The sequence below is a fragment of the Athene cunicularia genome (genome assembly GCF_003259725.1).
Source record: "Athene cunicularia isolate RWA chromosome 13 unlocalized genomic scaffold, athCun1 chr13_part1, whole genome shotgun sequence".
Classification (NCBI taxonomy): Eukaryota; Metazoa; Chordata; class Aves; order Strigiformes; family Strigidae; genus Athene; species Athene cunicularia.
This window is the reverse complement of record NW_020799117.1, coordinates 15,791,762-15,807,085: the sequence shown is the minus strand read 5'-3', so window position 1 is coordinate 15,807,085 and position 15,324 is coordinate 15,791,762. Positions and strand designations below refer to the sequence as shown.

At 35.0% G+C, this 15,324-nt stretch overlaps 1 protein-coding gene across 10 annotated transcripts in view; it reads right to left on the bottom strand.

Annotated features, from left to right (window-relative positions):
• Positions 1-15,324, bottom strand: part of TENM2 (teneurin transmembrane protein 2) — a 727,803-nt gene that overhangs the window by 474,884 nt on the left and 237,595 nt on the right. For all 10 annotated transcript variants that reach the window (XM_026858437.1, XM_026858438.1, XM_026858439.1 and 7 more), the window contains exon 4: positions 9,702-9,977. In XM_026858437.1, the coding sequence (XP_026714238.1) occupies positions 9,702-9,977 (276 nt within the window). The remainder of the gene's footprint in view (positions 1-9,701; positions 9,978-15,324) is intronic.

The window sequence follows — 15,324 nt, the reverse complement described above, 5'->3', positions numbered from 1 at the left end:
AATCACTGTGCAACCAGACTTAGGTGGACAGATAGGACAGATAGTACATAGAAGCCTAAGGCTCTTACACATTTTTAATATTAGGAAAGGGACCTTGAACTGGATGCCTTGAGGATCCAGCACAGAGTATATCAGCAACTTATTTTGTAATAACTATACCTCTTTCTGTGACTTCATCCATAAATAAAACTGCCTCATGTCAGAATGATGCCAGGGTTGTTCTGCTGCACAGTACTAAATATCTAGAAACTTCAGGTGATTTTCTCAGTAAGAAATGAGTGATGGAACGTTTGTATGCAACTCCAGTGTAAGTGGTATTAGTCAAATGTATTTACCTAACAAACCCAAGTGGATAACCAGGAAACACTCCCTTTATAGGACTTGGTTGTTCCAACTACTGCTTGATTTACTGAAAGGAACAGCACTTGAAGAACTGAATCTACACACAGCTCTGCTGCCAGTTGTGCAAATTATTCTCCATAAGGCCACATTTTCTTGCCATTGCTTTACACAACTAAAGGAAGAGATACCTTTTAGAAGCAGTACCTCTTCCAAAATTCAGTGAGTTTTAGCACAAGAATGTGGAAGATCACAGCAATGGCACCCTCTGGTGACAAACAGTAACACATTATAATGAGATAAATTGTTCAGCCTGGAAAAACATTTATAGCTACTTCTTCATGTAAACCTATTACATGGAAAGCAGTCTTACAGCAAGTTGCAAAATGTAGGCAGTTATTTTTAAGAACAATGATAACTAGCCTTCAATAGCAGACAACTTCACTGAAAAGGCAAGTTCTTCAAAATACTTCCATCTCTACAGTAACATATCTTCCTTTTATAGGTTCTAGTCTAATCTGATGGTTTTTAATCATCATAACAACTGTAAATTGAAAAAAATGGTCCTGTATTTTTATCATCGACAGTATTTCATGTTCACATATGGCTAAGATTTCAGCATGGTCTCTGTAGTGTTACCAACAGCTTTTGAGATGAGAGGACTGTGAGCCAAAGACTTAACAGGAGGGTGTTTTGGAAGTGGACAAACACCTGCTCATAAGAAATCTTTCACTTGATTCAAGAGGCAGAACTTAAGCCTTTCTGAGGCATTGCCTATCATCCCCATAGCTTCTTAAAGCAAGAATGTCAGAGAGTCAGCAGTTTCAAATGCTACAGGAAGACTGAATGAATATATAAAACCATTTCCCTTATCAATGTCAAGGAAGGAGACTGTCATAGAATGTGTAAAAGCTTAAATTAAGCAGAAAGTTGTCTTTAATCCATGTGAAATACAGTGAGATTAAAAGTAAAGAACACAGTTGATTTCCAGATTGCTCCTATAGTATCTGACAGAAGTAGTCCAATTCTGTCAGGAGCTTCCACAAAAAGTCGAGTCACAAAAAAACTTCATGGGTAAAAACATAAAACTTGGGCTCATGAACTAGATTTCCTCTCCTCTGATCTAAGGAATGTAATTTATGGCACATCTTTATCAGTTACTACTTTAGAACTAAGTAAAAAAAGTTTTTTATTAAAAGAGAGTAAAGTATTAAACTCAGTAATTATGGGATTATTTAGTTTTCAACAAATTCTGTTTATTCCAATACATACATATTAAAACTTTGGCACTAGAAGAGCTGAGGTATAGTTTCCTATCCATTTTCTAACTGAAGATGAATTCTTTCTACCTGAATAGAACATTACATTTCAACATCATGCTAACAATCAATTCAAATACATTGTCTTTGACAAGCTGCCAGATTACTTGAAAAGAATAGTGTGCAGAGTGTACAAAGCATATCAAATGAAATATTTTGAAACAGTAATGATACTTACACAGCCATATATGTGTAGTTTTACATGTATGGCAAACAGGCATTTACGGTATTTTCAAACACAGTTCCTTGGTCAGACTCAGGCCAAGCTTCATAAATGAAGGGTTGACTAGAAAAAACAGTATGTACCTTGACCTAATTAGGCACTAATCAGTGAAATATTCAAGTCTTTGTAACTAGGAGGATTATTAATAGTGGGATATGCTACATGAGCAAAGGTGCCAGTAGCTGGCTTGACAAATTTAAAGGAGGCTTTTGGTAAAATTTCACAGTCTTTTGAAAGGGAAGACAGAAAATAAATTCAGTGCATGGCTCCTGTGATGTGTGCTTCAGTTTACAAGGGAAATGTGAAATACATATTTTTTTTTGTTTCACCACAATAAAATTTGTTAAACACCACGTACAGGCAAACCTTCCTGCAAAGGTTTTATTGCTTATCAGCCACTCACAATGAATTTATTACCAAGCTGGATTAACTTTTATCAGATACACATCTCTGTTATAGAAAAGTACAAAAAGGCATTATTCTAACTCAGTTATACTTTGAACAAAGGCGCTGCTTGCTTACCTAGGTGACCTATATCATCTAAGTTTGCTTTACTAAAACTAGTAATTGACAAACCAAATGATGTGCTGTTCTTGTTAAACACAGTGTCATCATTTCTCTCTAGTAGATGGAAAAGCTCATAATTAAAATATTAATTGAAAAAGCTCATGGTTTTTTAGACTTTTTTTAGAGAGCTCTCCATGTTGTGACCTTCACAATGATGTAGAGATACAGCTGCACACAAAAGCTCTTTCCCTGTGAATTCAGGAAAAAGGAAGATCACAGCTAGCCTCAGCAGTTTATGAACCCAGCTGCTGCACTCTTTTCCAGGTAGCCTTAATTCATCAGCCTATATTTCTGTTTTCCTCAGTCTCCTGGACCTCAATTCCTGATTGCCTTGGTTTGTGCAATTATGTAGGGGGCATTCGTATAATCCAAAAAAGCCACTCTGAGGAAGAGACTGCAAAGCCGGACACAACTTCAGCTGGTTTATGGACAGTGGTCAAGGCCCAGCACCCAGAGCGTGGCACAGACTGTGGCGGAGGTACTGGAATTGCTGACACCTCGGAGAAATGACAATTTACAAATTCTACAGACACTGAAGCCCTGACTCAAATGATTGGGCAAGAAGATTACAGATACTCATAGTATAACACCTTACTGCACCATGCACAAGAGTGTTTTTGTTTTCTTTGCTTTGTTTTTACACTCCATCCATTTCTTCCATAAACATGAAGGCCAGAAATACATATATCTCTGGGAGAATAAAACCTGGGATCCTGGTGTACATCTCTCTGGTCAACACTGAAATGAATGGAAAATCAGTTAACCAAAAAAAAAGGCTGCCAAATTGCTGAATGCTAGCTAGAAGCAACTGAATGTCAAGATAGCATTTTTTTATCCTTTTAGGCCACCTAAGCAGAGCTGTCACTCTTCCACACCTGCATCCTTTCTCCTTGGAACATCACCAAACACTATATTCCAGATAATATGTATTTAGCTCTTTCAATAGCGTTGTATGTTTAGCACTACTTCCATTGCATCATTCTGCTGACCTACATTACAGTGTTATTAAGTTATATTAAAATTGTAACAAATGTTTAAGATTTTCTATACTGTCAGCTCATATTTTTGTCTTCCACAAGGCTTTGTTTACTAGTACTACATATCCGGTTTTTGGCCTTAACCCTGTCATCTAGCTTTCCCCTGCACTGAATGCATAAGCCATTTACCTGGACAAAATTGTAGTTGATGTGTAGTTAAGTCTTTAAACGTCGTTCCTGCTAGTCAATTCCCTCATTAGGAAACCACTTCCTATCAGAAGTGCCCTCAGGTTTTGAGAGCACATCAAAATTGGATCCACTTAAGCAACCAAGCTTTGATACTGTGCTTAATGACTTTCTAAATTTGTCATTTACAAAGTACTTTACAAGCCCTCCTAAAGAAGAGATGAAGTATGCCCATACACGAGCTAACGTCCCTAGCACTCCTTCTTAAGAAGTCTAGTTGATGTATGACGTATGTGATTCCAATTTCTGAGTATATGACATTTCATTTAAATCTCATAATTTCCTTAGGACCATCTGGACACTTTCTCAGCTATGAACAGATCGTACAACTGTGGCAGTTCTTCCTCTCTTCTCTTTCATATCTGTCCCTCCTGCTGTTTCCATGCTACCTGGCTCGATCTGGGAGGGAAATGGGCACAATGTTCCCAGGCAGTACTAACAGCTGAAATTAGCACTCTGCTATGCAATATACAGTGAATCTACAGCTTCCTTGCTTCTTCTAGTACACAAAACATAGATACGGTATCTCAAAATGATAAGGGCACATTTTCTTTTTTCCCCCCAATTAAAGACTACAAAGACCTGCTCCAACTGTATCATCACTATTTAAACACCCCATTTTAACCAAGAAAGTATTTCCCATAGGCAAAAGGAAATATTTCTGAGTAGGAATATTTAGGAGGCAAGCTTAATCTCCTACTTTTTTTACCCAAAGAGAATTCTGTCATCAGGAGCATTAAAACCTTCTACTTTCAAACTGATCTTACTACTCAGAGACATTAGCATGCATACAACAAAAACAAAATCTTCTCAAGAGTAGAATCACAGTTTCACCATAACCTTTTCTGCAAATTAAGAAGTGTGAAATAGAAAGCTGAATAAAAATTAAAGTAATAAAATATTGAAAACAACATGTCAAAATTAAAACAGTAAAAATAAGAAAATAAACTCCTCAGCTGTCATCTGTCTGGTGCCTCTTTGCAAGCTGCTCTGATGCAATAATACCTCTTCTTTTCTATTGTAAGTCTAAGTCTGTTATTCAACAACATCCCAGGAAAAGTCCAGATTGTACTGCTCATAAAATTGAAATAAAGATAAAATATGGGGTCCGTTTGTTTTTTTAAGATTTGCTTTACATATGCATTTGAGAAATTACTGTATGAAATCACCACTGAAAACCTCATATCGGGGAAAAAAAGAATGGAAAATATAATTTCCCTATTTTTTCCTAAGATTCAATCAGAAGTACAACACATGAATACAGTTTCTCATATTTTATCTTACTTTATTCACAGTATTCTTTTTTTTTCTTTTTAGTAAGTTATATGTGCACATGGAATTGTCTAGTATTCAAACTTTTAATTACAACAATAAAAAAACACCACCAAAGTAATGTGGAAAAAATAATAGAATTCCTTGTCATGAATATATCTAGCATAGCAAATACTGATGGATGCTGAACCTGAAAATATCTGTGAAGCATCCTACAACCCCTTTCCATGTGAGCTGAATCCTCACACCTGATGCTGGAGATAAGCTGGCTCCAGCGGAGTAGGAAAGATATTCTCCAGGAAGAAAAAGGGATGAAGTGAGGAAAGGGAAAGTGCATGGCACTACCGGATTCAACATCAGGACTCTCCAGGTTCATTCCAACACTGCACCACTTTTCCACACCTCGCAAGGCACAGCTGGGCTATCGACACAGAAATGGTTCCATACATTCAAAATTACTTGCTCTTCATAGGCATTATCAACAAAGAGCTACCAAAATCATAGTGGTTTATTGAAGCTTTTTTATAAACATATACATAGATCACCACAGGATGACCTTGAACTATTTCCCTTGTTCTGCTGAAGCTTGAGATTGCTTTATTTCTGTCCATTAGTTCTTGTCTTGCTGCTCAATTCAGAATCACTGCTAGTAAGATAAAAGCATTCCTTGATCATGTTTTTTGGTCTGACAGTATTTTAATAACATGGTTTGAGTCCTGGAAGATCTCTTCCTCCCCCAAGATACGTTTTTTTTTTTTCTTTTCTGACACACAAATGTAAAACAGAAACTTCTTAAGTGTTTGATATTATAATATCAGAGTTATATATAATGATAAACATTTTATGTTATGTTCCATTCTACCAATGATATTATCCATTATATACATTAAGGGTACTAATACAAAAAGTGTCAAGGTAACAACCTTCTAGTAGAAAAATCAGTCACCAACACCATTACAGTTGTTTTTTCTTTTACAACTGGAGAATTAACATGATCTAGATTCACATCAGACTGAAAACCCTTGTGAATTCCCTTTGGGTCTTTTAGTTCATTTCAGCACTCCAAAATATTACTGATATCTGTTCTGAGTTTACATCCTACTTTTCTGTTCTCCCTTATTCTACTTAGGATTATGTTTTCTCTTCTGTACTACGGCTTTGTTCGGCTTTTCACTCTCATCTGCCTAATGTCAGTTGAATTTAATTACCTCCCTAACAGTCTGTAACTGGTCATTCAATAACAGCGAAGTCAGGAAAAAAGAAGATTGCAGATCTGTTGCAAAAGCATTCTGTACATCAATCCTCCTTAATTATGACCATTCTGTCTTCATGGATTTTTTAAATTGAAAGTTACTTATTTACAAGGGATTTTATATTTGTGAGAAGAGCACAATTTTCAAAAAAAAAAAAAAAAAAAAAAAGCCCTGGAAGAGTACTTGCTTGAAGGTCACTACCTAAACATAATCAGCACATAAGCTTTACTCTGGAAATAGAATACTGTAGGCTTAGGAAAGGACACATGGAAACTGATGACAAACACTACTTTTCAAAAGTTTTCCATGATGTTTTGGAATAAACAGCTACAGGATTTAATAAAAGAAAAGAAAAAAATAAGCATTCAGGAACTCTGAGTATCCCCTATACTCTGTACCTGTGGGTCCCTGCAAATAATTCTCTCTACAAAGCTGGCACATGACATCAGAGGTGAGCTGTATTTCTAATCAATTCTTCACATTTGTACATATCACAAAAAGATTCATTTACTTAAATCTCACAGCTGAATACATCATCTTGAATAACAATTTGGTGACAGATTTGCGGTTATGTATTCACGTTGCCATGTCTAAAGAAGAGATGGTCATATTGAGACAGTAGTAAAAGCTGGGAGATAAAAATTTAGAGCTTAATCAGACTTGTGAAAATAAAAGTGTTGTTTTTCAAACTGGATCATCAATAAGGTGTTTTGTTAGGAAGAATTTTAGTATACCAAGTAAAACATTGAATTTAAATGAGTTTCTATTGTTTCAATTTATTTATAAGCATTTCAAACCTGGTAATATTTCAAGGTTCACAGAATTCTAATTCATGATAAAATTAAATCATACTAAATTTAGAAGTGCAGAAAATGGTCATAAGCTTTGTGAATGAATTTGAATGAGAACAAAAATCATATTGTTAGGGCAATTTTTAGAAATTAAGCCTCCTCTGCGCTACTTAGATGTACTAAAAGTGCCAAAATAGATTTAATATTATAAGAAAAGTGAGAGGTATGGTTTGTGGCTTTTTGTGTTCTTTTTTTCTTTTTTAAGTGCAATGACGTAAATTGTGATAGCATCTCAATATTAAAAAAAAAAACCCCAAAAACAACAAACCACCTTTCGGAGTTGAGCTACTATTTTGTAACACAACAGTTGAACTGTATCAGGGGAAAAATCTTCAGAGGTACTTTAAATAAATTCAGTAGTCTATGCATCATGAGTTCCCTCTAAAATTGCTAGGAATAAATGGATAAAATCTCATACCAAGAAATGTCTTGTCTTATGCTAGTATTCTGCGAATCCAAAACTGTACCAGAGAGCGAATTTCACTTGAAGTATAGATTCTTGTTACTTCCTCTTCAAGATGAATACCTAGCAGGTTATTGATCTGCTTCTGAAGGACATCGTGTTTATTATGTAGGAAACCACTGCTGGGCACAAGCATGAGAAATTAATGATGGTTTTGTAAGTGTCCACACTGTGGTGCTGAACCAGTGGGGCAACTGTCAATCTATATGATAATGCATCCCAAAACTTCATAAAATCAGTGATGTGAAGAAGCATTGATTTTTTAGCTAACCAGGATTTGTGAGAGAGTAAGACTGAAAAGTTTACTGAAGTTAACACCTCTGTGTATATAACAGTTGCTTCATACCTGTGTGATTCTTTTTTAAACAGCCAAACACACAGAAATTCTTACCACAAAAATCCAAGTAAAAGTGAATTCCACATTATGGGTTTGTTTCTTGCCTGCTGTTTGATCCTTTTTTCTCTTATTAACATCATTGTTAGAAAAATTACTTATTCAAAATGGATTCACTGCTCTGTATTTCAAATCACTTAATAATTCACTTATAAGAAGGAAAATGCAATCAGACTCATTCTTTTATCAATGTCTGTGATAGTATGTATGGAAGTAGGTGCTGAGATTAAATTTTTTCAGACACAAGGTGTGGCACAGTGCTTCCACTGAAATGGAGACAACCACCCTCAGAGAAGTGAATTCATGCTACAGAAATTAATCATTCCATAATGCCAGAATTTCATTAATCAGGTTTCTTATTTGAAATTATGCACAGTACCTTATCAAAACTATACTAAAGTCAGTGGAAGTTGTCATATTTTCTGTGAATGTTATTATTATAAAAAATAAAAGGAAAAATCAATTAATCAGTCATTGGTTCTTTTAAAAATATTGTCTTCCTTATACACATCATTATTTGTAAATATACATTTCCTTTTTGGTTTTGACAAAGAAATGCATCCCGCTATGCCCATGCAGAGGAGATTATTACTTGAAGACTCAATTTAAATCAACAAAATAAGAATGCTGTTACAAACAAAATCAATTGCACTTTTCTGAACTTTTTCTATCAATATAAAAACTGTAATTTAGTTTTGCCTTGTTTGCTTTGACAAGTGTTTCTAGTGCCTGGCACACCGGTTTTGTTGAAACTGAGACAACTATCAGTAAGTATGGGGAGGAGTCTAAAATAAACATCTAGAAAAATCCTCTTCTGAGAGGCACCCAACACATAACAAATTAAATTTTATCACAAGTAATATGCGTAGCAGAGAGCTGGATTCATCAGCTGGTATCAGCTGCCTGTATAGTTGCTCTGAGGGTATAATGTTAAGGGAGATTCCTCTTTACCTTCTCAGAGTGACAAGTATCAAATCCTTTATTTCATATTTTAACTAAGCTGTGTTTGCACCATCATCATAAAGGACGGAGGACAAGTTCCTGCAAAACCATTTTTACTATCCTCTTTAGTTTAATTTAAAAATATGTGAGCACAGAAAATTCCCCAGGTAAATATTTTAGCTGATACGTATAAAGAACATGAGTCTTGGTTATATGCATTTAAAAGGACAGCTGGCTTAATGCAGTTTACCTTTGAGAATGAACCAATGTCTAGGTGTTTTGTCACAAATGATTGTTGCACTGTCTCAAGTCTGATTTCTATGAACTTAATAAACTATACCAAACAGAAGTGCTTTGCCTCAGTCTGATAGGTAGGTTTGCTTTCTAAACAACCCCAATACTTACCAATAAGCAAACAGCAAATTAATTTATTTTTTTTTTTTTACAAATTCCAAAATATGAAAATATATGCAAAATTAAATCTGATTGTTACAAATTAGCACCATCGAAACTGTGTATAAAAATCATGTATGAGAAACAATTTCTCTTAAAAAATTAATTTCTGCTTCTCATCATTAAGTTTAACAATGTACTCTGAGCACAAACTTCTGTGAAAGATTATTGTGTGGAAAGTAAATTGTAAGACAAAACACAATATATATCATATTATATGATATACATGTAAAAGAGTTTCCTGATATTGATGCAAAAAATACTCCCCAACATTAAAAAGCAGCTTTAGTCAAACTGAGAAAGAAAAGTGAAAAATTAACCTTTAAAAGAATACTCATGTATTTTAATATGACCACGTTCTCATACACATGCATTGAGAATAGGTGGAAGAAAAAGGCCTACCATTTTCCTCATCTGACTTATTTTCATTGTCGGAGTCGGTAAGTGTGAGAGCTGAGTTTTCACGACTTGACAGCCCGGAACTTCGCCTGGATTTGATCCCTCGCCCCCACAGCCTGATGGCATGCTCTGGAGACATTCCTCCCTCTGTGTCTGAGTCAGCATCAGAGCCAGTGCTCAAGGAATAGCCTTGATGGAGTATTCCTATGTCTGAGCAGTAGCCGCTTCGATGGGGAGAGGGCTCACAAATTCCTAGTTCTGCAAGAGTGAAGTTTGTTCCTAGAAAGGCAATTAAAAAAAAAATAAATTAAAATCTAAGGGATTTATTTGAAGTTTGAAAATGCAGACCTCTTTAATTTCTCTAAACTGTGCTATATGCCAAACCTTTGAAATGAATGACATACAGAGATCTCTTGGTCATAGATATATGTCAAGACTTAACTAAAACATACTGTAGTTAAAATGGATGAAGTACACAAAAAAAAATGGTAGAAAAGGTCTCTAAATTTTATGCTACTACTTTAGCCCCAGATAATTAATCACTTAGGTATGAGATTGACATAAAGCTCATGACAAGTGCTAATGACATGACCTGCTTTATTATGTATCTAACCTTATATCTGTAGGACCAGAGCATGAGCTTTGAAGTTGAGCATCTGATTACTCAAAAAGAGGATTTTTTCTTATGAAGTGAATTGTCTCATACACAAGTCTTCCATAGAGAGAGGATTTTTAATTCGAATTTTCCCATTTTATAGAAAATAAACCCTTATTTGGGAAAACAGTTTACAGATCAGGATCACTTGAAAGACTACAAACCTATCAGTAATATGAAATTTTGTCACCAGTTTTGCACTTTTACATTTGGTGACATTAACATCTGCCGTCAAAATCAAGATAGACCTCATAATCATTGTAATTGTTTTCTACCTTTTTCACCATATTCAAGAAGAAAATGTGTATCAGTACTAAACCCAGAAGGTCATTGAGTTTAAAGGCAAAACTTTCAGGAACAATGTCAAAACATGTGACCTTTAGCAGTTAATAACAACTCAGTGGACAAAGTCTCATACATTTTTAAAGCACATGGAGTCCCCCAGGGTTCTCAGAAAGTATAGACTTGCTGGCCAATTTCTGCTTATGCATTTGTTTCCTACAATAATGAACAGGATGGTAAAAAAAAAAAATATTCACTGGTCTCTAAGGCTTTCAAAGGTTTTAAAAAGCAAAGTGATTTTAGCTTCATTACATTGGGCCGAAAATGAAGAACGAAGACAGACTGAAGTTGCTGGCAGTATAACTGCCAATTATTTAATTAATTTCTTAATTAACAGGGAAACTAGATCTGTGGTCTATTTTTCTAAAACAGTAGTTTTATTTTGTCCAAAAGCAGTTTATATTTTCTCCTCTTACTCTATATATTTATCAGAATAAAGCTATACAGTGGAAGTTCATACATGAAATAAAAAACACACTTAAGTGTCGTCTATTGATAAACACATTAACTGGATATTATTTTTTTTAAGTTACAACTTCTTTCACAGATTAGCCAGGGAAGATCATACAGTACTAAATCTATCTAGTTCATCTATCTGTATCAGCCTTCTTCAGTCTCACACTTAGCTGTTAAAGTATTTTTTGGATATGGGATGTATGCACACATCTACAGAAAGTAAAGCTGGGCCCTACTTAACATCTACTCCTAGAGCTCATCAATTAAAGGAAGGTGATGGATTTCTTCTGGAAGACTGAGCTACATCTTCACCCAGCAACAGCTAGACAGCAACAACGAGCATGACAAGAGGGAGTAGACATGCTCTCTTTCACCCCTAGGTTAACTAGTAAACAAGCCAGCAGCAAGACAGTGGCCAACAACATTGGGTAAAGAAGTATCATCAACTGGATGCTTCTAAAGAAATGAAGCATTACTGTCAATGTTTAAAAAGAATATAAAAAGGCTGACATTAAAAAAATCAGCTCTTTTCCATCAACACTAAATTAACCCTAACTCTCCTAGTTAGGAGAACTTTTTAACCTGCTGTCTAATATTTATTCTATTAATCAGAAATTTTGCGGTTCAGTCAAAAGCAATGAACTGAACAGTCCTAAAAAATGAGCTTTTCAAGTGCACTTCAGTCTGGAGATTTTTTGCCTTTTTTTTTCTTCTTTTTTTTAAATAAGAGTTCTATCATGACAGATGAAACAAAGTCACTTTTAAAGAAAATACACATTTTAATCATTTGTAATTGCAGTAGAAGATGTTTAACAAAAACAACTCAATCGAAAATTTTGTTTTAGCCATATGAGCAAATAACCTTAGACTTATTTTAAAAAAGGGTCAAAATAAACCCAAAATATAAAATATATATATAAAAAATTGAGTGAACTGAAGCCTACTAGCTCACATATTCTGATCTACACAGGCAGGGTTCATGTTGACATTAGATATACGATAAAATTATCAAACTCATCATGAAAGTGAAGTTTTTAAAGTCTTGTTTGCTGGTGGCATGAATGTCTACAAATACACACCAATTATGTATATATTAGCTTAATTAAGCTGTTTTACATACACGGTAAAACATTTAAATTATATTCTGTGGATTTTAACAGCCATTACAAGCCTAGATGATTTCACTGTGATTAGCATCCTGTATTGACGTCAAAATATGACTATAACATCTGATGCAAAAAAGCAATCTTCAGAGAAATTCTTACTTTATTTGTCTGAGGAAAATGGTAAGGCACTGAAAGTAGAAGGAAATTACAGCATTCAGAGAAATCATTCATCCATTTGAGTTTTACTATCTGGGAACTTGGCATCTTCTAGAAACATGGATTTGAAAACTGACCAAATATTAAAAATTTGAGAAGTGGATCAGATCAGTTCAAGAACACAAATGGAATCAGTCTCTGAGCCTCTGAGAAAGGATTTTCTATGCTGTTTCTCAGAAACCTTCTTGTAGTCTTACAACAGAAAATCTCAAGCATCTTGATGACAAACATGAAATATTCTAGAAATTTCCCCCTCTAGCAAAAACATGTTCTTCTCTGGTAGACTCTAAATTAGTTTTATTTATCAATTTTCAGTGTTTGCTTCTGCAAAATATTATTTGAGAGTGTTCTGTAAGGCAGCATGCAACAGCACAATAACTTGTCCTTGGATACCCATGGGTAACCACATAAGAAATTATTTTGGAGACATTTTTCACATCTATACACATACTTAGATTTTATATATACATTCATACTTAAAAGCATTCCAATATATATTTATTGTAATATATAAATATGTATCTTCATAGCCCTTAATATACAGGAAAATCTGAGGAAAAGGAGATAGAAACACTATAGTTCTCTAGATCTTTTCTTGATCTGGAGCATATTCTCCTACATGCCTCATTTCCCTGAAATGAACCTGTCCACATCTCTTGAATAACATATGAACTGCTTTCACTAATATAATATTATCCTATTTGCTCAGGCATTATTGGGCATTAAGGTATTAGTGGTATTAGTAGACCACCCCTGTAAATTCAGATAGAGGATAAATACAGTTCTGGATGCACAGAAATAATTTATCCAGTAATTCATAGCAAAAAGAACCCTACGATTACTTTGCAAATAAAGGATAGTCTCACAAATAATGAAAAACTATCTAACTCATTTTGCATCCACTCACACTGGCAGAATATGCCATATGGGATCCAGATGACAGAAAGGTCACTGAGAACAATTCAGCCTTCCTTGCCCACACTGCCAGTAGGAACTACAGCACCTATGAGCTGGAGGGAGAAAACAGACACAGCCTGGCCTGGGGTTAAGATTTAGTGTGTCTTTCATGAAGTATCTTCCTTAGAGCTCTTTACGTGATTAGGAGATCAAGCAAATCAAGATCTCCTAGAAGAAAAGCAAAGGAAGGAGGGCAGCAGTACCCGTTGCTTGCCGTAGCCTGGGAATTCAAATTTAACTTCTGTGTATTCACAGAGAGAAATCTGGTCCATGAGCTAAAATGCACTACAAGCACTAATGTCAAGGCAGGTGGATGGCTTCTTACAGTGTTATACAGCATACTCTATCTCTGGGGCTTGAGTGGAGGTGAGAGTAACTGCATTTTACTGAAACTTCACTTCCAAAATAGTACTGAAATGTGCAGGCAGAATCCATTCTTACATGTTCAAAACTTAAGGGTGCTTTCTTTTGGATTCCTGTAGAACCTACTAAATTGCTGGTGACACTAAGTGAAAAGAGATAAATAACATCATATCCTTATTGTTGAAAAAGAAAGAAACCTCTTTCCCTTGAACACACCACAAAAAAAAAAAAAAAAAACCAAAAACACAAACAACAAAAAAACCCCAACCAAACCCACAAGGTTTTTTGCTTTTTCATATACAACAGAGCTTGCCAGCCTCCATCCCCAGCCCCTTCACCCCACCTGCAGAAATCACTAACCATTTTCATTAAAGAAAAGCAGATAATACCAGCTGCTCCCTTAAGGTGTATGTCATCTGTCATAGAAAAATAGACCAGTAGTATACTAGTTTAGAGGTGTAATATAATGTTATGTACTTGATCATCACTGCCTGTAATCTACATGCTGTGAATAGTTTCTCAAGAGTATAAACCAAGATGTTTTTCCTTTAAATTAGTATATTACTTCTATTATCTTCTGAGTACATTTCCTTTTACAGAAATTTACCAATACTTACTACAAGTGTCTTTAATTCAGTGATGCACATTTCTTCTCATTATCTCAGCTAAGACTAGAAAGCATTACCATATAAGCAAAGGTTATTTACACCTAACCTCTAGGCAGAGGTCTCATTTGGGTAATTACAAATTGCATGAATTGCCCTTCTGCAGATTAATCTGATCCAGCTGTGATCGCTACAAGATGCCTCAGAGGAAGGTATCTGAAACCAGTAATGCACAGATATGATAAATTTGTGTTCAACACTAGATCAGCAGTTCAAAACTGAGCTCTGTCTAAAATCAAAAGGACAACTATCACTTACACTCTATGCTACTATCATCAGTTACAAGAAGTAAGGATAACAAGAATACACTCATTTAAGACTCTCCATCCTCTCTCAAATTTTTATGTTCATAGCTATAATGATTTTTGCTGGCATGACTACTGCAGTTTAGCTCCAATCTGTGAGATATGAAGAGGTCGTTCTGTTTAACAAACTTGGATGCACACTTAATTTTTCTCAATTCTTTATGCGTTCATTTATTATAATGACAGGGAGAACAGATGATTACAATCTCCTTTTTTATTCACTTGCCGTACATTTTTAACATTTGTCCTTTACACTCATCTTCCTTATGCGATAAAAACCTGCCATCTTTTTAATCCTTCTTTGTATTTCACCTGTTTCAATGCTATCTTTTTCCTTTTCCCACGGTCAAAGATCCTGTTCTACAAAATGTTTTACTTAATTTTGCTTCTAATTCTACACTATCAGATACTCCAAACTGAGACTCCAAACCTAAGATGAGGGATATACTACTGTCTTCCGCATTTTTGAAGCTTTTCTACTATTTTATTTACGATTTTTTTTTTTTTAAAAAGCAAGCCCTTTCTTTTATAAACAGCACCACACACACCCCCCCCCACCCC